This window comes from Haliotis cracherodii, unplaced genomic scaffold (genome assembly GCF_022045235.1).
Source record: "Haliotis cracherodii isolate W230 unplaced genomic scaffold, xgHalCrac1.p SCAF_15, whole genome shotgun sequence".
In the NCBI taxonomy this organism is placed as follows: Eukaryota; Metazoa; Mollusca; class Gastropoda; order Lepetellida; family Haliotidae; genus Haliotis; species Haliotis cracherodii.
In genome coordinates, this window is record NW_027266270.1 from 16,142,186 (window position 1) to 16,164,459 (window position 22,274).

The window sequence follows — 22,274 nt, forward strand, 5'->3', positions numbered from 1 at the left end:
GATGGTATGGAATAAAAGAGTGCATATTGAATTCTGACTTTTGTTGTTCTGAGGCCTGCCTGTTGGATGACGTGTGAGAGGGGTGGGGACAGATTGATTGTGGGTTGATCAATATTTCAGCACTACTGATGACACAAGGATGGTCTTCAATTAGTGTATCTCTGTGGGGATCAGGCATGGCCAAGGACAGATAAACGACCAAATGTTTATACATTGACTACCACAGCATCCACGCGAGAGTGTCAGTCACTGCACGTGCCTGGGTAACTCCAGTAGAGTTTATTGCACAGCTATGTCCTATTGATGACGGACGTTTGCTTGTAAGTACAGAGCCATGAATAATAACATTCTCTTAATAAATATTTATCGATAAGAGCACTCGTAAAATCACAGCTATTTCTCCAAATTATAACAGGGTGTCAAGTTTATGTGTCTTATATGGACCCTCTGACATTACTTGTTCGATATATGTTGGTATGTTACATTGTTACACCTATTTGCACTGTTACACCTATTCGCACTGATCTGGGGTAGAATAGGTCTTCAGCAACCCATGCTTGCAGTAAAAGGCGACTGTACTTGTCTTACAGTGACACTATCCGCATCAATTGATATTTTCATTAAAGTCAACTTTACTTCAAAAATGAGAAAATCCGAGTCAGAATAGGTCTTCAGCAACCCATGCTTGCCGTAAGAGGCGACTAACGGGATCGAGTAGTCAGGCTTGCTGATTTGGTTGATGCAAGTCACCGATCCCAATTGCATGGATCAACGCTCATGATATCAATCAGTGGATTGTCTGGTCCAGACTCGACTATTTACAGACCGTCGTCATATAGCTTGAATATTGCTGAGTGCGGCGTTAAACAACAAACCAACCAACCTATTCCCACTAAATAAAGTCAACATTGTTCAACAGTACGATGCATAAGGCTGACTTTTGTGGTTTCACATATGATCATGCTCTATGAGCACTCTCGTGTTTCCCGTGTGCGCTAGTATGTGGATGACGGCTTACACTTGGTAATCAGGGCCGACACAATACCGTCTCCTCATCAATAATGACCTTTCTACAGTCAACTCCTGATGTAACCTTCTCAGAGTTTGTACCAGCCAAACTGACCCGTCAAGATCCGGGGTAGAATAGCTCTTCAGCAACCCATGCTTGCCGTTAGAGGTGACCATGCTTGTCGTAATAGAACGGGATCGGGTGGTCATGCTTGCTGACTTGGTTGATGCATGTCATCGTATCCCACTTTTTCGATCGATGCTCGTTTTATGAATCACTGGATTATCTGGTCCAGACTCGGATTATTTACAGACAGCCGTCATAAAGCTGGAATATTGTTGAGTGCGGCGTTAAACAACAAACAAACAAACCAGTGGTTGAAATGATCAACGCTACATGCTGTCGGACTACGATTCCACCCATTAGCCCAACGCCGAGACTGACTTGCCACCGATCCATTTTAGATGCCTTGTACGCCAAGCACATTTAGGTGACCGGGGACCTTTTTCTGAGCAGGAATCCTCCTGGTGATGGACAAGATTAAGTGTCGTTGCTCCGTTTTCAAAATCCTAGAAGGGGCACGGGTGGCCCAGTCGGCTAAGGCGCCGCGATTCGCTGTGCAGAGTTGCGTCCCTTGGACACGCCAGAAACTTATGATTGTGGGTTCGAATCCCGGTTCGCCCCGATTAAGTTTCTAGCTTGTCAGCACCATATCCGTCTCGTGGGTTTCACCGAAGTGGTAAACGTCTGAGACCTGCATCACTTCAGTCTTTCCTCCCACGTTAAGCTGACACGCCGCGATATAACTGGAATACTGTTAAAAGCGGCGTTAAACCCAACTCATTCACTCACTCACAATCCTGGACTCTCCATCCGTATATCTTCTCTGAAGTGTAGGACTGTCAGCATGCTTTGTGCATTCGAACTGGACATTGGGCCAGAGTAATGCGTGTGCTCCGGTTTAGCGATCGTTTGTGTGAGGAATATAAGTGACGAGTGCCCTTACCACGTGAATCTGTGTCAGTCTTCCCGTGTTCCCGCCGCCCAGACACTCGTCTTACAGATTCCCGTCACACAGGTACTCCTTTCACAGATTCCCGTCACACAGATGATGGACTGTCAGATTCTCGCCACACAGATGATGGACTGTCAGATTCTCGCCACACAGATGATGGACTGTCAGATTCTCGCCACACAGATGATGGACTGTCAGATTCTCGCCACACAGATCATGGACTGTCAGAATCTCGCCACACAGATCATGGACTGTCAGATTCTCGCCACACAGATCATGGACTGTCAGATTCTCGCCACACAGATCATGGACTGTCAGATTCTCGCCACAGGAACTCGTCACACAGAAGCCCGCCACACAGTCAAAGACTCTACCCCCGAAGATCCGGGTTAGAATTGGCCTTCCCATGCTTGTCGAAAGAGCCGACTAACGGGATTGGGCGGTCAGGCTCGCTGACATGGTTAATGCATAGCGTATCCCATTTGCGTAGATCAATGCTCATGATATCGATCACTGGATTCTCTGGTCCAAACTCGATTATTTGACTCTGACCCCATCAGGCATTCGTCACACAGATTCACGTTACGTAAAAGCCCGTCCCACCACATCTGTGTTTGTGTGTTTGTTTGTTGTTTAACGCCGCACTCAGCAATATTCAAGCTACATGACGGCGGTCTGTAAATAATCGCGTCTGGACCAGACAATCCAGTGATTGACATCGTGAGCATTGACCCATGCAATTGGGATACGATGACATGCACCAACCAAGTCAGCGAGCCTGACCACCAATCCCGTTAGTCGCCTCTTACGACAAGCATAGTCGCCTTTTACGGCAAGCATGGGTTCCTGAAGACCTATTCTAACACGGATCTTCACGGGTCTACAATAGATACCACCTACATATACATGATTATATATCACTGTAATACAAATGATAAGACTAGACATTTAGTTCGAGGTTTTACACAGTGTTTATTGGTGAGAACAATAAGATCTAGTTCAGGGTTCTGTTAGCAGGGTGCAATGTACATGAGGTCACGTGACCCATCTAGTTTTACGAAGACCCGTTCGTGTCAGCAAAATTCCATCACGCCACCACAAGGGCGGCGGTGAACAGCTCGTACAACAGCGTTCAAGCAGAGAGTGTTCTCCACCTGCTTTCATTAACAACTGGCGCATATTATCTCAGTTTTATCGATAGTTGAAATGTTTAGGCAAACGCCCAAACTGTTTAAACCTCGCAGAAGGATTGGCGTCAAACGGATTTGAGAGTGATATCATTTTGGTATATTCCAATACAATTCTGTTATCAGAGACCGTATAATAGATCTATTATATGGTCTCTGGTGTTATGTAGCGCTAATATCACTCTAACATCTCACAATGGACACCCGAGTCCACCAAACATGCAGGTACATATATATATATAATTTACTGATCCACAAAGGACGCGTCAGTTCATTAAAATACACACCAATACGTGGCACCAACATTCTTGTACCGATACTAACGCCATGCCAAGACTTAAAGGAACCAGGCTTTAGGACGACTGCATGCTGGTCAGACTGCACGAATGGTTGATAATGCTTTTATTGTCCATGCGAGAACCATCTACAGATAACAGCAACGACACCAGGTTACCAACAGCATGCAATCTTCATTGAGCCTGGTTTCTCTGATGCTTAATAATTCTTGGCATAGCGCTGTAGATACACGAATGCTGGAGCCACGTACTGGGTGCCGTTTATCAGAAAAGGCACACGGAAACGCAAGTGAATTTTGATTTTCATGGAAAGCTTTCGGGATTTTGTACTATGGGCGTTTGTTAAGCTGAGTTTTGGCCACCCATTATACCCATACTTGTGTCGTTTATGGCCGTTAACATTAAATTTGGATACAGACATACCTCCAAAACAATGCATTGATATGTCAATGGGAACCTTTCATGAAGTGACGTTTCTTTTCCGGATCAGTGTCTGCATAGTCGAAATCTGACAGCTTAATTTATCTGACAATTGCTTAAATAAACTTTATCTACGCATAGAGATATTTTTCCCGATTCCAAACAGGGCACGGTATTGTGCGGATAGTGAGTGAGTGAATTGGTTTAAAGTTTGTGAGTTTGGTTTAACGTCACTTTGATATGTATTTTAGTTATATCAGTTTTAAGTTGAAGGAAAGCCCGAAGTGAAGCATGTCTCGGACGGTTACCAATTCGGTGAATCCACTAGTACGTGTATGCTGCTGACAAACCAGAATCATCATGAGGGCGAATCTGGGATTCAAACCCGTGATCACCGGATTCTGATTGCTAAGGTCGCAAGTCCGCGTGCCTCCATTGTCTCGATAATTGTGATATGTATCGGAGTCTTTTAGCGTGTGTCCTTCATGCACGTGCATCTCTTGATATTACAATACAATTATTGAAAAATGGGAGGCACTGGATAAAACTGTATTTGGACGAATCCATGTTCCTTTTTTATTGTTCAGATTTTCATGACAATATTTAATTGAGATTAAATATCGTATATTAAATCGCATATTAATCTGGAAACGTGTTCCTTATGTTTTCGGGACTTGCAAGATTCTTTTATTGAACATGAAGCTTGGTCACGCTGCAAACTAGATGGGTCACATATGGGTGAAACTGAATAATTCGACACTGACAGAAGCTTAACATCACTGAACAATTTGCACATACAGATTTAGGACAATACATATATTAAATACATCGAGATTTGACAAGCATGTACACACAGATAGATAAGCAAAATATATAACAATAAAAATATACACTTACTGTAAAGCCAATGTCCTACAAATTAATGCATTCACTTATTCAGTGCATTACACAGCTTGAAGCATTTATATTGTAAAGCGACGGATAAAGATATCCTTTCGGGGGTTAGCGGACCACGTGTTCAAACAACCTATCACACAGCTCTGTTGTCATGGAAACCATATTCAGTAACGTGTTGTTATGGGAACCATATTCATCAATAAGTTGTCATGGAAACCTATCCACCAACCATTAATCAACATGTCGTCAGGGAAACCATATTCATCAACATGTTTTCATGGAAACCATATTCATCAATATGTTTTCATGGAAACCATATTCATCAACATATAGGGAAACAATATTCACCAACCATGGACAACTATATTAATCAACATGTCGTTAGGGAAACCATATTCATCAATATGTTGCCATGGAAACCATATTCATCAACACGCTTTGTGCAGCATAATTATGTATTCATTTCTGTTAAGATTGTTTTGCTAGTGCAACCGTTTACACTTTGAAACAGGAAATTGAAAAGAAGGTGTCTTTCCCGCTGCTTGATGTCATTGTTTTAGAAATCGTATATCTTACGAAATAGGTGTAAACCGTTTTGTCTGAGGATCAGTAATAAGTGAAGGTGTGTCCATTGAAAAATGGCCGCACCCAGATGAATCACCAGGTTAGAGATCTTTCAAACATTGTGATTATGCGTTGGTGTGGGTTGTTAGTCAAAGGGTGTTTAACGGTTTATACCAGACCAATTAAAATAAAACGAAAGCGCTCATCACCAGATTAAAACATACACATAAATCATCCGGTACGCCCAGCTGTAATGATGTCCTATTTAAATATCAATTTAACAGAGCTAGCCTTTCTAAGTACAGATTTCCCCAAATCCGACACATGGTGTTTTGTCAAAACCTGCGTAAGCGTGACGTCATTCATATTTACTCTACTTATTTTTCGTTTCACGTAGTTCAAAATGGTTGATCATTAAAGCGTCACGTGACCCTTTGAAAGATATCCCGTTACGTTTATCGCAGAATCGTAATACGCAGTTTCAAATTGACGTAAATGTTAATTTTTCTTGTTTGTAAACTACATTTCTGTGGTCGGGTGGGAAATAAAACACATCTTAAGTGAGAAGAAACACAACGCTCTTGACTCAGAAAACCTGTCTAGGGTGTTCCTAAACAGACCTTGTTTGATTGTATCAGAGCATCAACAAAGAGAGAAATTACGAACTCTGACCATAAGACATTACACGTTCTCGGACGTCCAACAAACCCTGAATTTCTGACATCTGGCATCAACTTTTAAGTTGTATTTGCACAGAAAATAGTATTCTGAGTGACTGAATCGTTAAATTGTGTACGTATGTTTGATTGAAAAAAAGCGATCTGATCCAAAGGCGTCCCCCAAACCCATAACCCATTGTGTCCCAATCATTGACAAAACCGCTATCCCCGCCCAGCCTTAACCCCTACCGCTCTACTGCAGGTCAAGGGGTAGATATGTAATCATGAGATATGGCTACTGTGCTTTTTAAGCTAGAACGAGATGAATATATGCATATTTCATGTTCACTGATTCATTCTCCGTGCAACTAGTTGTGCCAGCGTTGGAACATCCAGTTAAGGAGAAAGCCCGTTACTGTTGTTTGCGGGGGTGCAGATACACACAGCTTTAAAACTCCACCCATCCCTACCTGGGATATAAATGCCTTTACGTCAGCCGCGACAGAGCGTTACCACGTATAACCAATTTCTATGGCATATAGTTTCTATGGCAACGCTTCCAAGGATTTCACATGAACACTGAACAATTCTCCATTTAGTATACTCACATATACCGTCTCCTTTGGTATAGCAAGTCACGTGTTCAATTGTACCAACTACAGGTGTCATTTCCTCAACTCAACAATTAAACGTCCCACATTGTACGGCCTAGGACATGTCTTATGACACAACACTGATATAAATGAGGATGAGTTGCCTCCCTTGGATGACCTTTGCCACCGGAAGGCTATGAAATCCAGTCTGCTTGGAGCAGCATGAGGTCTAGGTCACGTGATGTCACATGATCACATCGCATGAAAATATTCCTATGAGTAATGCACATTCTCCTTGCTCCCAGCATTGTCCCCGTCTCATCATGTGTTAAAAAAGCGCCGAACTTTGGGCGTGAGAAGCCGGAAGAAGGATTGTGGGAACATCGTATGGGACACGTTTGCGTATTTCAGATAGTTGTAGGGTTGAGCGATCACCTCTAAGAGCGCGTTCAGCAGCTTCCGGTCCTGTAAAGATACAACGTCAATATCAAATTTTAATAACTATTGCTTTCTTCATTATTTTCCAATTCATTCTTGCCGAGAGGTAGCCTAGTTGTTAAAGCGTTCGCTCGACACTCAAATGCCCAGGTTCGATTTCCCACAAGGATACAATGACTGAAGCTCATTTCTGGTGTTCCCCGCCGTGATTTTTCTGCAAAATTCTTAAAACGCCGTAAAAAGTATTCTTAATAAAGCTATTACCAATATTCTAAGAACATCCCCTGGGGGCACTAAGTACCGGCTTCACACATAATCTCTTGTGAATCGAACCGCATCTGCAGCTTGCTGAGCGAACGTTTGTACCACAAGGCTACCCAACCACCTCATTCACATCTATTCGTATTTAGAATCATGCAATAATGAATTAAAAATTATCCGCTCAATACAAACTACAATTTTATACAACGTTCGTTATACTTTACCAGATAGTCCATTTTGTGAGACAGCCTTAAGAAAATATAGTTCTCCCGCAGTTATGGGTATTTATGATCAAATTCGTGACTTAAAAAACCCGGATATGACCGATAAAATATATAAAACATTGAATCAATGAAAACATCTTTCTTACTATCTGTGTAATCACTATAACTGAATTACCACGTGGCGTGAAACACAATACGGCTACGGCCATAAATGAGGTCGGGAATGAAATATTTAGGCACTATAGTTTTCAGGTTTCGTGATCCAGTAGTTTCAGAGGTGTGTATGTGTGTGTGTTGTTGAGGACAAAGTGTAACCTTGGAATCCCAACGTTGGTTGGTTGGTTTGTGGTTTAACGCCGCACTCAGCAACATTCAAGCTATATGACGGCGGTCTGTAAATAATCGAGCCTGGACCAGACAATCCAGTGATTAATATCATGAGCATTGATCCACGCCATTGGGATCGATGACATGCATCAACCAAGTCGGCGAGCCTGACCACCCGATCCCGTTAGTCGCCTTTTACGACAAGCATAGTCACCTTTTACGGCAAGCATGGGTTGCTGAAGACCTATTCTACACCGGAATCTTCACCGGGCAACGGGTTAATTGCTGTTGTTGTTAAATATACTATAACTAGATTTTAATCACAAATCCATTATAAGAGTCGCAGCGACCATGCTTATAATCAGAAAACAATTATACACAAGGCTGGAGAGAGCTGGACTCACTAATACCCTCGACTTCGACTCCAACATATTGCTAAGATCAAAATAAGAAAAAAGCAATATTCTCTCAGAAAATCCACTTATTGAAATCAAACGTAGCAGTGCATCTCACCCATTGGTATGTAAACTGTTCTCCCATTTGGAAATGACGCCATAAAGTAGTATTTAAAGTTATAGGTCGCCAAATTTTGAATTAAAACAACATGCTAAGTTTTCTAAGAAAATCCACATATCAAAATCTTTGCACTTCCCCTTTTCTAATAGTATGGAAACTGTTCGCTAATGTTCAGGGGTATAATAATTCTGTTCTCGAAAACACCATTGCTGAGAGTGAGTGAGTGAGTGAATATGGTTTTACGCCGCTTTTAGCAATATTCCAGCAATATCACGGCGGGGGACACCAGAAATGGGCTTCACACATTGTACCCATGTCGGGAATCGAACCCGGGTCTTCGGCGTGACGAGCGAACGCTTTAACCACTAGGCTACCCGACCGCGCCACCATTGCTGAGATACTTGACACGTAATTTAGAAATTGCGATATCGTCAGATTATTTAGTCTATCTGGTGGTGAAAGGCAAAAGCCCAGGCTGTGGTTCCAAGGAAGAGCCGACTGAAAAACTCACATCCACAAGCTCACTAACTGGCTGCCGTATAACAACAGTCATTCACTTCACGCACTCAAAGCCAAAATGGGATAAAAATAAAAATACAAAAACGCGCTAAAATCGAATATATAAAATTTCACAGTGATAAGTAAATATTGTGGTCAATATATGATTGACAAATTGCATTTCTTAATATGGCTGCCGGATCGACCATCGTTCAGATCGGATTACAATTCTGTGAAGCAATAGTTTGGATCGCCAATACAAAGTGCCACCATACAAGGCCTTGAGAACAGGACGCAAGTACGACACTTAGACAACCTTAGGTTGAGGTAAGCTACATGGAAGAGTGAGTGAGTGAGTGAGTTGGGTTTAACGCCGCTGTTAACAGTATTCCAGTTATATCACGGCGTGTCAGCTTAATGTGGGAGGAAAGCCAGAAGTGATTCAGGTCTCAGACGTTTACCACTTTGGTGAAACCCACGAGCACGGGTATGGTGCTGACAAACCTAGAAACATAATCGGTGCGAACCGGGATTCGAACCCACAATCATAGGTTTCCGGCGTGCCCAAGGGACGCAACTCTGCACAGCGAATCGCGGCGCCTTAGACGACTGGGCCACCCGTGCCCCCCTGCTTGGAAGAACATTGGTGTAACAACCTTGAATATTTGCTGATGTTGGTAGGAGTTGTAGAGGCGACCGTCCCGCACGATGTCTTCTATGAGGGTCTGGTATTCCTCTGAAACAATAATAGCAATACTCAAAGTAATGGACATTTGCAGAAACTGTGATGAAACATTTGTTGAATATAGTTATAATCACGAGCTTCATCAAAGTATTAACACTGTATTGCCCCCTTAAAACAACGAAATACTCTTTCAAAAAATATACAATATCCAGATGGCAGGTGCGGGCTGATGGTAGGGGTGGGGGTGTAGAGGGAGCACCACCCTTGCCTTTTTTCAGACACCCAACGTGACAACTTCCCCTGTGTTGGTGTTCACGAGTTAATGTTTTACGGTCATATCTCAGCTGTATTGTGACGGTTCTGAATAACGAAATATGTTGCACTGCTGTGAAGGATATACCAACCGTTGTATGTGACAAATGGTATGGAGAAACCCCTTGCTGTGTTATTGCCGTCCGACTTGAACTGAATCCACAGTTTCTTGGAGCGAGCAGTGAAGGCGATCGGTTGATCCTTGCTCTTGCATGTCTCGAACGTCGTCAAGCTGTACGGGGACTCTGTCACAACAGCAAACAATCAGTATGTATCCTCTGTTTAAGCTTACGATTTTGCACACTGCATATTAGTTCTTCAGGGCCAATGGGCCATAGAAGGCCCCTGCCATGAACAGCTTAGAACATTTCTCAACAACCTGTTGTGTCAGCATATCTATAAAGGGCTACGAATCGTGTTTTGTCTTAATGTTAATAAGTTCTGTAAATGTCACGTCCGTCAGGATTTAAACATCTTTTCCCTTAGAAAACTTTATTTTATCGGTAAATACATAAAACGGAAAACCAGTAGCCGGTTCCGCCACAAAAAAAGTATACATATTTGAGGGTAAGGTATCAGATAAATATTTAGGTCTTAACATATTACGACCGCCTCCGTGGTCTAGTGGTAGAGCGTTTCCCCGGAGAGCAGAAGGTTTGTGGTTCGATACCCGGCCGTGTCATACCAATAGATGTTAAAAGATGGTACTTATTGTAACCCTGCCTGGCGCTCGGCATTTAGGGACTAAAACAAGGACAAGGCAGTATAGTCCGGACTAGTACAAGCAGACAGACAGACAGACAGACACACCGTCACACACACACACACACACACACACAATCACAATCACAGACACACACACACGTGTATGCACGTCGCTATATAAGAGCAATAATAATCTTGGACGCGACGTCAAACCTTTACCTTACCACCTCACCTCACCTCACCTTAACATATCATTGTCTGTAGCCATTTAATGTCGGGTCGATTCGTCGACCCCTGTTCTGATACAGGAACGTGATGGTAAGCAGTATGCATTCACAATACAGGGTCTTTCAAAAACATACCTCTCGCGGTATTAACACTATTCTCAATACAGGGCCAATCAAAAATTAGATACCTCGAGTGATGATTTTTCATCGTCCCATTACTTGATATTATTGTAAAGCGGGTATCTATTTTTGATATTGTCAACACTTTCCAGATACCATTAAGTTCCTTTACGTTGTGTCACATGATAAATGATGAACGAAAGACGGGATAAAGTAAACACAACAAGAAAAAGCGCGATTTAACTTACTAGATTTCCTCATGACGAGGACGTCGCCGCATTTGTCGTCCTCGCGCAGGTAGATCTCGGGAATGATGACGAGGATGCGGCGTCTCTTGTCGGGTTTGATCTTCCACGTGCACCGGATGTCGATAGGGTAGTCCCCGGGGTAGTTGGGCGTCTCGATCACCCCCTGGTACCGCCCCTGGTACCCCCCACACAGGCGGTCTGCCAACACAAACACCATGCGTGTCAAAGACGCAAACGTCTATGCATTTCATCATATCATATATGTCAATATATGTTTGTTTAAACATTTTGTTTGTTGGTTGGTTTGTTATTTAACGCCGCACTCAGCAATATTCCAATTATATGACGGCGGTCTGTAAATAATCGAATCTGGACCAGACAATCCAGTGATTAATATCATGAGCATCGATCCCCGCAATTGGGATCGATGACATGTATCAACCACGTCAGCGAGCCTGACCGAGAGTAATGATATCGTTTACGTTATGTTCCTGCGGTACAATTAGATATATTGAATATAGTAGCGTCGTAGATTTTGTCACTGATGTGGCTGTGACGGACACTTGCAAAATTGTAATGCTTTCTGGAACCTGATCACAACACTGGCGTGTATACGCAATACCAAAGGTCTACAGAGATGTCATCCGCCGATTTAAACGCCACTTTGAAGAGGAATTTAGTTAATTTAGGGACACCGCGTGGCAGTTTAAAGACAGACGGTGCAGCGAAGACACAAGCCGAGGTCGTGTACCACTTTGCTGAAAACTATGGGACCGCCTCCGTGGTCTAGTGGCAGAGCGTTCGCTAGGAGAGCGGAAGGCCCGGGCTTCGATCCCAGGCCGTGTCATTACAAAATACGTAAAAAGATGGTACTTGTTGTATCCTTGTCTGACGCTCGGCATTAAGGGGCTAACACAAGGACTGGTCAGCTTGTAGTCAGTATACTGTGTAAATTCAGATTCGAACACATGACCACCGTGTTAGGCGAGGTTTAACGTTTGAACAATCCAAGAACGGCCAGGAAACATGTAACGTCAAATACGTTGTGGCAGCATTCTATAAATACATTGAGTATTTTTAATCTTAATCTCCAGAACACTATTAGTGTACAGGGTAGCTCACTTTTGCAGTTGTCGCTGCTGGTGCTCCCCGGGGTGTCTGTCGTGGTCGACCCCGGGCAGGCGATGCAGTAGTTGTGACCAGAGCGAGGCTGGTAGGATCCCCGGGGACAGATCTGGCACTGGTGGACGGTGGCGTTGTAGAAGTGGCCCGCCTGGCATGTCGCTGAAAACAGACACATCTGATCCATTCAGTTGCTCAAATAGCAGTGAGTCATTACGGTATATAACCGCTTTCAACAACAGTTCAGTCATATCGGCTCAGGGATCATACTCTGGAAGTCGAACCTACAAAAAGCGGATCCTGTTATCTGTTAGGGACGCAACTCTTGCGACGCCATGCAAAAGACCACGAAACCATAGTATTATTCATATTCACACATAAACCAAGTACATCTGTACATTATTGTTGAAAGTAAACAAATATAAAAACAGGTGAAGTTTAATAATGGCGAGGATTTTACACTGGCATCTGCAATTCCTCACAGAGTACTGTATCGTAACTAATTTAGGGTATATTGCTGAATATGAACATCTACCGTTCTTCTATGAAGGTGTTAACCTTTTATAAATACAAAGGCAGCAATTACTTTTGAACATACGAGAAAGCTATGAATATGAGAGAGGCACCTAATCGCCAGCACACAAAGTCAGCGATCTAACCCACTCCACTCAATGAAAGTCCGACAACTGGTACTGTAGATCACGTACTTTGAGTACCTCTCTGACAAATGTAAATTGGCACGGCTCCCATGGCCGAAAGCTATGAATACACAATGCCATTTAGAAAGTGGTCAAATGTAACAAATGTTATATTTGAGATAACACTTTCTTAGTAAAGTACTGATTCTCGTACTTTTCTGGGTTGATTCCCGTCCAGGATTCGAACCCACACTTGCCAGAGTGAGGCACCTAATCGTGTGTATTGTTTGTTTTTTATCTGGTTCATGGAATAATGGTATACTATAGATTCACAGTGGCGATGCGAGTGGGTCGGTCGTGGTCTCGACCACCCACCCACGCTCTCTGAAAGTGTGGGCCCCAATGACCAAAGGATACCTGCTTGTTATTGAAATTCTCAGACAGATTGTCAAGTATAATGTACTGAAGAACGTCTTGGATCCGCCTTTGGTGAGACACAGTGTAAGCTACAACAACGTTACCCCTGGCACTGCACGCCTTGAACTCGGCCGCCGCGGGGCCCCGGGTCCTCATGCCGTGCCCGCAGGGGGTGCAGGTGGTGCGGCCATAGTCCGGCTGGTAGTAGCCCTGAGCACACGGGACACACGGCTTACTGCCGCTCTTGGAGTAGAAGCCTGGCTCACACAGGTCTGTAAATAGAGCAGGGAGTTACGTCAGTGAATGTTGCTTAATGCCACAATATTCCAGTAAATATTCGATTGGCTGGACCAGACAAACCAGTGATTGATGTAATCATGATCTACGATCTACGTCAAGGCACGATGACATAGAATCAGCAAGTCACCTAGCCTGGCCACCCCATATTCCCAAATCGGGTCTTGCAACACGATTAGATACGGAGAATCTTTAAGCCCGGAATCCCCAGTGGATTATATCTTTCATATAATGTGGAAATAAGATTTAACATGAGTGCGAAATAAGCTCCGCTTGAAGTGCCCTTAAAGTGATGTGTTCATGTTGCTTTACTCTAAAATTGGAAAACACCTAAAACATACTGTGAACATCATTCTGAAATTTCTGATGAGTAGAGGGCGAAAGAACCCTTGATTGAACCCATAAGAAGACCCTGTGATTTTGACATATTTTCAGTCAGTTCATACAGTAAAACCTCCTCAATCCGGACGGTACCATGGTGAAAGTGAAAGCATCCCGATTAATACATTTGTTCCAGAAAAAAAACTCTTAAAAAACTTGTCCTTAGGTTTACCCAAATTTATTCTTTGTTAGACATGCTGGTTGTCCTGAAAATATATGTTTTGTAAAAAAAGATAATTCGGCTTTTTCTTAAACGGAGAGATAAATACGTAAAGCAGTGAACGGTAAAATAGATATATTTTTACGAAAAAAACATCCAAGGAGGTCGATCTCCACCAGGCAGGAGCTACATCCGCCAAGAATTGTGAAGTGTGAGTTCTACTCTACCTGCACATTCTGTCGCTGACGCCGCCCCGACACGCCCGCCGCTGACTCTACGGTTAGGGCAGTCTTTACATGACATCTGTCCCTCCGTGTCCTGGTAGGTCCCTCCCGGACAGGGTCGGCATCCTCCCTCATCAGCGTCAAAGTATGTCCCTATACTGCAGCCAACTAGGGAAGGGGAACGCTCAATGAACACCAAGAAACTGACCACATGAACAATCGGTACTGTCGAGAAAATAGTGAGTGAGTGAGTGAGTGAGTATGGTTTTACGCCACTTTTAGCAATATTCCAGCAATATCACGACGGGGGACACCAGAAATGGGCTTCACACATTGTACCCATGTCGGGAATCGAACCCTGGGTCTTCGGCGTGACGAGCGAACGCTTTAACCATTAGGCTACCCTACCGCCACTAGAGAGAAAATAGTGTATCACTCCATGAACAATGGGTGTATTCGAGTAAATAGTCTATGACGTCATGAGCAGTAGACATATAGAGTCCAGAAAAAAGTGCGTGACACTATGAACAATGGTCAAAGCTGCAAAATAGCCTAAGACATCAGAAATAATGGTTGCAATCAATAAAATTGTTCACGGCCTTCATTGGTAATGCACAGTCGGGAAAATTGTCCGTGACACCATCAACAATTGGGACAGTAGAGACAGGAGACCATGACGTCATGCGCAATTTGTTCTACATGAGTATAGCCACCCAGGACCCCAATAACAATGCGTACTCGACTCGACACCACAGATGTAAACTGTCTGGCAAAAGAAAGTACACATCCATGTTAGGTTGTGCTCAAACAAAATAGGGCTATTCGATAGTGACGATACAGGTATCACAGTTGCGTTTTGGACCTCAAGTTTGCAGTGTTTCGGCGACTGTTTTCAGCCAAGTAACGTTGTGATAACCTTTGTAATTTTTCGGTCAAATTCAATTTTTAAGCGTATTCTTTCGTTTGCACGGCTGTTTAGTATTTAGTGCTGACTTTCTCTCTGGCTTGGGCTTTCCATGGCGTGTTTCGAGAAATGACATATGACGTACCACACACTTGATTGACGTTGACCGTGCCAGGGCTACAGGAGGCAGGAATCGCCTTCTCAGGTCTGAACGACTTCTTGATGATGTCTAAGGGTGTTCCTGCAAACCTGCAACAAAATATTGTCACGTGTGAGTGAGTGAGTTGGGTTTAACGCCGCTTTTAACTGTATTCCAGTTATATCATGGCGAGGAAAGCCCGAAGTGATGCAAGTCTCAGACGTTTACCACTTCGGTGAAACCCACGAGCACGGGTATGGTGCTGACAAACCTAGAAACATAATTGGGGCGAACGGGGATTCGAATCCACAATCATAGGTTTCTGACGTGCCCAAGGGACGCAACTCTGCACAGGGAATCGCGGCCACCGTTGCCCCCTTGTTACGTGTGAGGTGTGAGAGCGAGAATACGCAAAAACACCATTTATCACAGACAACCTAGTGTCCATTGCGGATTCTGTTGCAACGGTGTTATAACAATGTCAAACGGGTGAGTGTGATACGGCTTTTCCTAACCTCAGTGAAGGCATTAATAAATGCCCCCCACCCCACCCCACACACCAATACTTTTACGGGATACGGTAAAGTGGAAACTTATAATTTTATGCCATCAGGTGATACATGACCAAATGTTAATAGGGCATACGATGTAAATGTATGACAACCAGGGCAGTAGAGGGAGTTGATAACTTTCGAAACCGAACGCCTTACGGTGCATGACATGAAACATTTCAGGTCGATACAACTATAGTGTAAAACATGAAATTTTCGTGTCTCATGCTGCACTTAATAATATGTCGTGACCTAGAGTCTCAACCGGGCCCAACCGTGACCTCGGACCTACAATCATTTTCATGTCAGAAGGTCTAACAGGGGACCTTAAACTTTACTCAGGGCAGCGAATCTCTCACCGTGACCCGTCCAGCTCGCGTCTTACCCCGCAGTCACGCCCTGTGGGTAGGTCCCACCTACCTTGCAGGGTGACCCGCCCAGGTAAGGCAATAGCCTGCCGTCTTACCCTACAAGTAGTACACCCCCTTCCACCACAACCCCACTTTTACCTGGCGGACAAGACACCGTTGGGTGTGACCGGTCCAGGTAAAGTCCTACCCTGCTGTCTTACCCTATGGGTAGGTCCCCCTTCCTGATGGCTCTCTTCAACGTCTTGAACGCCTTCTTCAACTTCCTCTTGGTTCGCTTTCCCACACAGGCAATGTCACAGCTACCTGTATGTCAATAAGGAGTGAATGGTGTGGAGACATTATCACAACTGTCCTACAACAACGGTACATACCAACCCAGACTTAACCAACCACGCTGTTGTCTTCATTATCAACCAGAAACACAGTTTGGTACGTCGCCGTCTGTTGCCGAAAGTCCGATATAATGAGACAAACCTGACGGGCCAACGTTTCAACCACTAAGCTAAGTGAGCACCCAAAAATGTCTGTCATCAATAACCTGTGTAATTAGGAATTGATTTCAACATGTATTTGCGTACGCCTGTGTACACAGTTTGCACAAAGTTTTTACGATTATAATTCCATAAATGGAAAACATATTAAAGTCAATTCTTATAAATAAATACTTCAACAATAATAACTTCACAGACTGCATATATAATCATTAACACAAAAAACACTGCAGACATCCATACGGAATTAGTGACATGGTTCAACCCAAATATGCATCACAAGTCCCGCCAATTCTATTATCAGCCAATCAGGAAACTGTAGTCTGTGTGTGGCCTAATTCTTTTGGTTAATGGAGACATGCTTAGCCAATCACTTGAAACTTATTCATGACACCCTAACACTGTTATTTCCTGACTAAACGGGCGGATTGATGTAGAAACAAGAAACGTATTGTAACACCCCGCCCTACCTGATGGCTTCCTGGAATTCATCAGGAGTTCAAACTCGGCCGTGACCAGAGACTTCCCGTTGCCCTGGACCTTCCTGGAGAACTTTCTCCGCCTGGACCCGCACTTGATGTCTATAGAGGTCACCTGGCATTTCTTCCTGCACTTGAACTTTTTCTGTTCTGTGGGGTCAAGGACAAAGGACGCGATTGTTACACCGGAAGTGATGGTCGTTTAAGCATATTTATCAACTAACGACAATTTATTGTAGGGTGGCAAGCATTTGTTTTAATGCTTTAAGTAAACAAACGGTAACCTTCGTTAATGTGTGTCGCTTTTCTTTCGTCCCTCCATAGGTGCACGACACCAAAACTCTATTGCCGGTATAGTTGTGGCTATGGTATGACCCAATCCTACATGTCGTTTTATAGCGACGACCAACTACCGCTAGTGTTACCGTATCGTCATCTTAGTTTTAACAACCTGTTTCAATTCATGAAGATGAGGGGGCACGGGTGGCCCTATCGTCTAAGGCGCCGCAATTCGCTGTGCAGAGTTGCGTCCCCTGGGGCACGCCAGAAACCTATGATTGTGGGTTCAAATTCCGGTTCGCCCCGATGATGTTTCTAGGTTTGTCAGCACCATACCCGTGCTCGAGGGTTTCAACGTCATGATAAACGTGATAAACGTCTGAGAACTGCATCATTTCGGGCTTTCCTCCCGCATTAAACTGACACGCCGCAATATAACTGTTATACTGTTAAAAGTGGCGTTAAACCCAACTCACTCACTCACTCATGAAGAGGAGGTAATGCAACTCACTATTAAGAATGTTGGCCAAGCTGGCCCGGAGGATCTCTGTTGCGGACCTCTTAAACTGGCACTTGTCTGTGACAAACAGGAACCGTGCCTTCCTCTTGTATCCCGGGGGTGCCGTCAGCTCTAGAGGGTGTGGTGGTGGTCATATTAGACACATTCATATACAAACATGACAACTATTGCAAAGTAGGATCGCAGGAGTATTTCATGCTTCTGCATGCATTGCAAATTTAGAGTGTCTTTGCTGGTAGTGCTGAGGGAAGGGGGGCGACCCAAGGTCTATCTTTGCTAGGTGCTGAGTTTGAGAATAGCCTCTCCTTCAATTGTAATTATGCCTTTAATTTGTATTTCGTTGTGAGAGCAAATTACTATTTATAACTGTAACATTACTCCATATCTTCCTTCTTTAAAAAAAACCATAATGTATTTATACATTTGTGTGGTACATTAGGCACGTTACACAGTGGAATTTTCAAAAGAAATTTGTTGAGATTGAAATAACCAGCACTACCTTTTTTGACAAGCATGTAATAAGCAGAGTGAGTAACTCTGATTTTACGCCGCTTCGAGCAATATTCCAACCACATAACGGAAAGAGAAGCCTGTTGACAGAGGCTACACTTGTGTGAAATCGAACCTCGTATTTTGTTGACGAGCTTACAACTTAACAATTAGGCTACCCTATCGCCTCTCTGTAATGACAGTGTCATGTCCTAATTACTCTGAAGCTTCCTGGCTTTAGAACCAACCTGAGCATGACGGGAGTGTGGAGTTGTTTCGTTCAAAGTTCCACTTGTAGCTCGTGCTTGGTCCGCACATGTACGTGATCTGGTTGGCCACGCCTGACGTAAACCGGGCGTTCCTGTTGCATGCGAGACTGCACTGTTGCTCCCCGCCGGCCACGTTGCGACATGACAACGTTGCCCTGGAGGGGTTGGATAACGGAATGCATTTCGACGACTCTGAAAACAAACGTGAGTGAGTGAATGTTGCTTAGGGCCGCAGTCCGCAATATTCCATATATATCATGGCGACATGACAGGTCGAGTCCGGACAACATAAACTGCCCGAAAGCATCCGAAAGATAAATCGAACACAATCAGTCACGTGGCGGAACATAACCATTTGATGTTATATAGGGACCGATCATATATTCTGGAAGGGGGTGGGGGTGGGTGGAGGTATCTGAGTCTCCTACGGCATGTATGGGATACTTGAGATCTACTCTACCAATGGCACGCGTAAAGAGTTTTAATATTGAATTGGTAATGAGGAATGATTATTCTGATATCCAAGAAATCTCAAACTAGACAGAATACAAACAACCCGCGTGATGTATCTCACCAATGCAATCTTTCTTGTTCGGATGGAGTTTGAACCCGGATCGACAGACACAGTCATACCCACCAAGACGGTTCGAACATGAATGTGCGCAGTCGCCATTGTTAATGGAGCACTCGTCAATGTCTGTAAATAAAGGAGATCCTGTTAGTTATGTTTAACACGCTATGTGAAGAGCATCAGCTGAAGCCTGGTAGAAAACCGTGCGTTAGTCCGCGATGTCAAGACGATAGGTGCAACAGACATGTTCCTGGCGAATATGTTAATCCAGTCATTTGTATGGGATAAGAAAACTGAAACAGTACAAACATGGCACTATACACTACCAACATGACATTATAGAGTATACAGATGGCGGTATACACTACCGACATGGCATTATACACCACCAACATGATATTATACAGTACCCACACGGCGGTATACACTACCAACATGGCACTATACACTACCGACATGGCATTATACACTACCAACATGGCACTATACACTACCAACATGGCACTATACACTACCAACATGGCATTAAACAGTACCCACACGGTATCATACACCACCAACATGGCAGTACATCAAGGAACATCATTCAGATGGTATATAAACAGTTACCTGCACAATGAGTGGAACCATACATCTGGTAACCATGGCGACAGTTGCACTTGAAACTGCCGGGAGTGTTGACACAAACGTGATCACAGGTATTGTTGAGGGCGCACTCGTCTATGTCTGCAAGAGGAGGGAGACGTTCTGGGGCTGAATTCCGTGGTGTTTTGTGTACTGACACATCTTACACATGTCATGTTGTAATTCGTCATAGATTCTTGTATTCGCCCCCACATGAGATGTTATTCGTCATAGACTTGTATTTGCCCCCGCATGACATGTTATTCGTCATAGACTTGTATTCGCCCCAGCATGACATGTTATTCGGCATGCACTTGTATTCGCCCCCACATGACATGGTGTTATTCGTCAGACTTGTATTCGACCCACATGACATGTTGTTATTCGTCATAGACTTGTATTTGCACCCACATGACATGTTGTTATTCTTGATTAACCAGATCCGTACAAACGGTGTTCCGTATGAACCGGGTCAGTACTAACAGGGTCGCGGATTAACCAGATCCGTACTAACGGGGTTCCGGATGACCCGGTTCCGTTCTAACGGGCTTCCAGATTAATCGGGTCTCTCTTATAGCATATGGGAGTAAAGAAATAAAATAACCTCAGATACAAATGAGATCTTTGGGACCACTTTCTGAACAGGCTTAACGACCGTGGTAAAATTTGCTTATTAAAGACCACGTTCTGAACAGGCTTAAGGACAGTGGTAAATTTGCTTTTTAAAGACCACGTTCTGAACATGGCTTAACGAAAGTGGTACATTTTCTTATTAAAGAGCCCGTTCTGAACAGGCTTAACGACCATGATAAAATTATATTCCTGTCGTCGAACAAAGTTATGGAACGAACTAGCTGTTGTTGAAAAATTCACAAGACAACAATCACCTGTACATGACTTCTGGTCAATGTTGACCTTGTACCCAGCCGGACACACGCACTCGTAGCTCCCCCTGGTGTTGATGCACTGATGACTGCATTGGCCATTGTTAGACAGACACTCGTCCACATCTGAAACATCCGACATACCTTACCATGCACACAGGTCGAGAAAACACTATTTCCCAAACATCGGTTGGGCAATGAGAGATACCGTCAACTCCAGACATAACGATTTCAACACGGACATTTAAAATGAGAGAGTGAGTATGTTTTTACGCCGCTTTTATCAATATTCCAGCAATATCACGGCGGAGGAGACAAGAAAATGGGCATCACACATTGTACCCATGTCGGGAATCGAACCCGGGTCTTCAGCGTGACGAGCATTTTCGAAGAAGTCTTATCAAATTTCCGCCACCGCGTGAACTATGGCGTACATGTCTACTGTGACGAGGCAGGATTAAATTCGCATTAGTCGATATTTCCGTACATCATTGTTCGATATAACCGAAATATTGACTAGTCATTCACCATGGTGATATTTGTCAGTGACAATTTAAAAGTCCCAATATGTAATATTTGTATGTACAAAAATGACAGAATATGAGTATGTATCACAACAAAGATTAGCTAATCATATCTTGCCACGTCATTAAAGTGTGAACCGTGTTGATCATAAGACACGAGTGAACTAACAACGTTGGTATGTGACTGTCCAATGTGACTGTGAGGAACTAAATGTGACTATAATGAAATGTTAGTTGAGACTAAACTACAAGCAAGACAACACAGGCGAGAGATGAAGAAGAACAAGATTTGCTAGACGACGAACCTTCACCCACAAAGACTAAGCGTAAGGGCATCTATGGATCGCATGTTTAATAACGTGTGATAAGCAGGGCATTTATCTGATAATACCGCATAAATCGGTAAAAGATATACTGTGACATGGTTAGGCCTGTGGTCCTGCAATATATGATCATATGATCCACGCAGTTCCACGCATACCCCTACTGATCTGCTGTGGGAAATCCCCAACAGCTATAAATAGAATAGCCCGCTTTCACCAATCAGATGGCCAGCTATGGATAGGTAAGTCACGAGTATTTATTGTTAGCGATCAGAAAATACCGATAGCAGTTTCCTGGGGGCATGCATAGAACTTGTGTACTAAATATAAACTGGGCTTCGAGGACATTCACTGACATGATCGTGTCATTAAATAGGTTTGCTACATTTTACGTAAAAAAACAATTGGAACGAAAG

At 43.6% G+C, this 22,274-nt stretch overlaps 1 protein-coding gene across 3 annotated transcripts in view; it reads right to left on the reverse strand.

Annotated features, from left to right (window-relative positions):
• Positions 1 to 2,984: 2,984 nt before the first annotated feature.
• LOC139462315 (signal peptide, CUB and EGF-like domain-containing protein 1) overlaps positions 2,985 to 22,274 on the reverse strand; it is a 120,451-nt gene continuing 101,161 nt past the window's right edge. For all 3 annotated transcript variants that reach the window (XM_071243950.1, XM_071243949.1, XM_071243951.1), the window contains 15 exons: positions 21,015 to 21,137; positions 20,113 to 20,229; positions 19,507 to 19,629; positions 18,912 to 19,124; positions 18,166 to 18,285; positions 17,367 to 17,525; positions 16,606 to 16,708; positions 15,490 to 15,593; positions 14,444 to 14,608; positions 13,483 to 13,650; positions 12,324 to 12,485; positions 11,202 to 11,399; positions 9,994 to 10,146; positions 9,561 to 9,640; positions 2,985 to 7,105 (listed from right to left, as the gene is read on the reverse strand). In XM_071243950.1, coding sequence (XP_071100051.1) covers positions 6,962 to 7,105; positions 9,561 to 9,640; positions 9,994 to 10,146; positions 11,202 to 11,399; positions 12,324 to 12,485; positions 13,483 to 13,650; positions 14,444 to 14,608; positions 15,490 to 15,593; positions 16,606 to 16,708; positions 17,367 to 17,525; positions 18,166 to 18,285; positions 18,912 to 19,124; positions 19,507 to 19,629; positions 20,113 to 20,229; positions 21,015 to 21,137 — 2,132 coding nt within the window. In that variant the 3' untranslated portion in view covers positions 2,985 to 6,961. The remainder of the gene's footprint in view (positions 7,106 to 9,560; positions 9,641 to 9,993; positions 10,147 to 11,201; positions 11,400 to 12,323; positions 12,486 to 13,482; positions 13,651 to 14,443; positions 14,609 to 15,489; positions 15,594 to 16,605; positions 16,709 to 17,366; positions 17,526 to 18,165; positions 18,286 to 18,911; positions 19,125 to 19,506; positions 19,630 to 20,112; positions 20,230 to 21,014; positions 21,138 to 22,274) is intronic.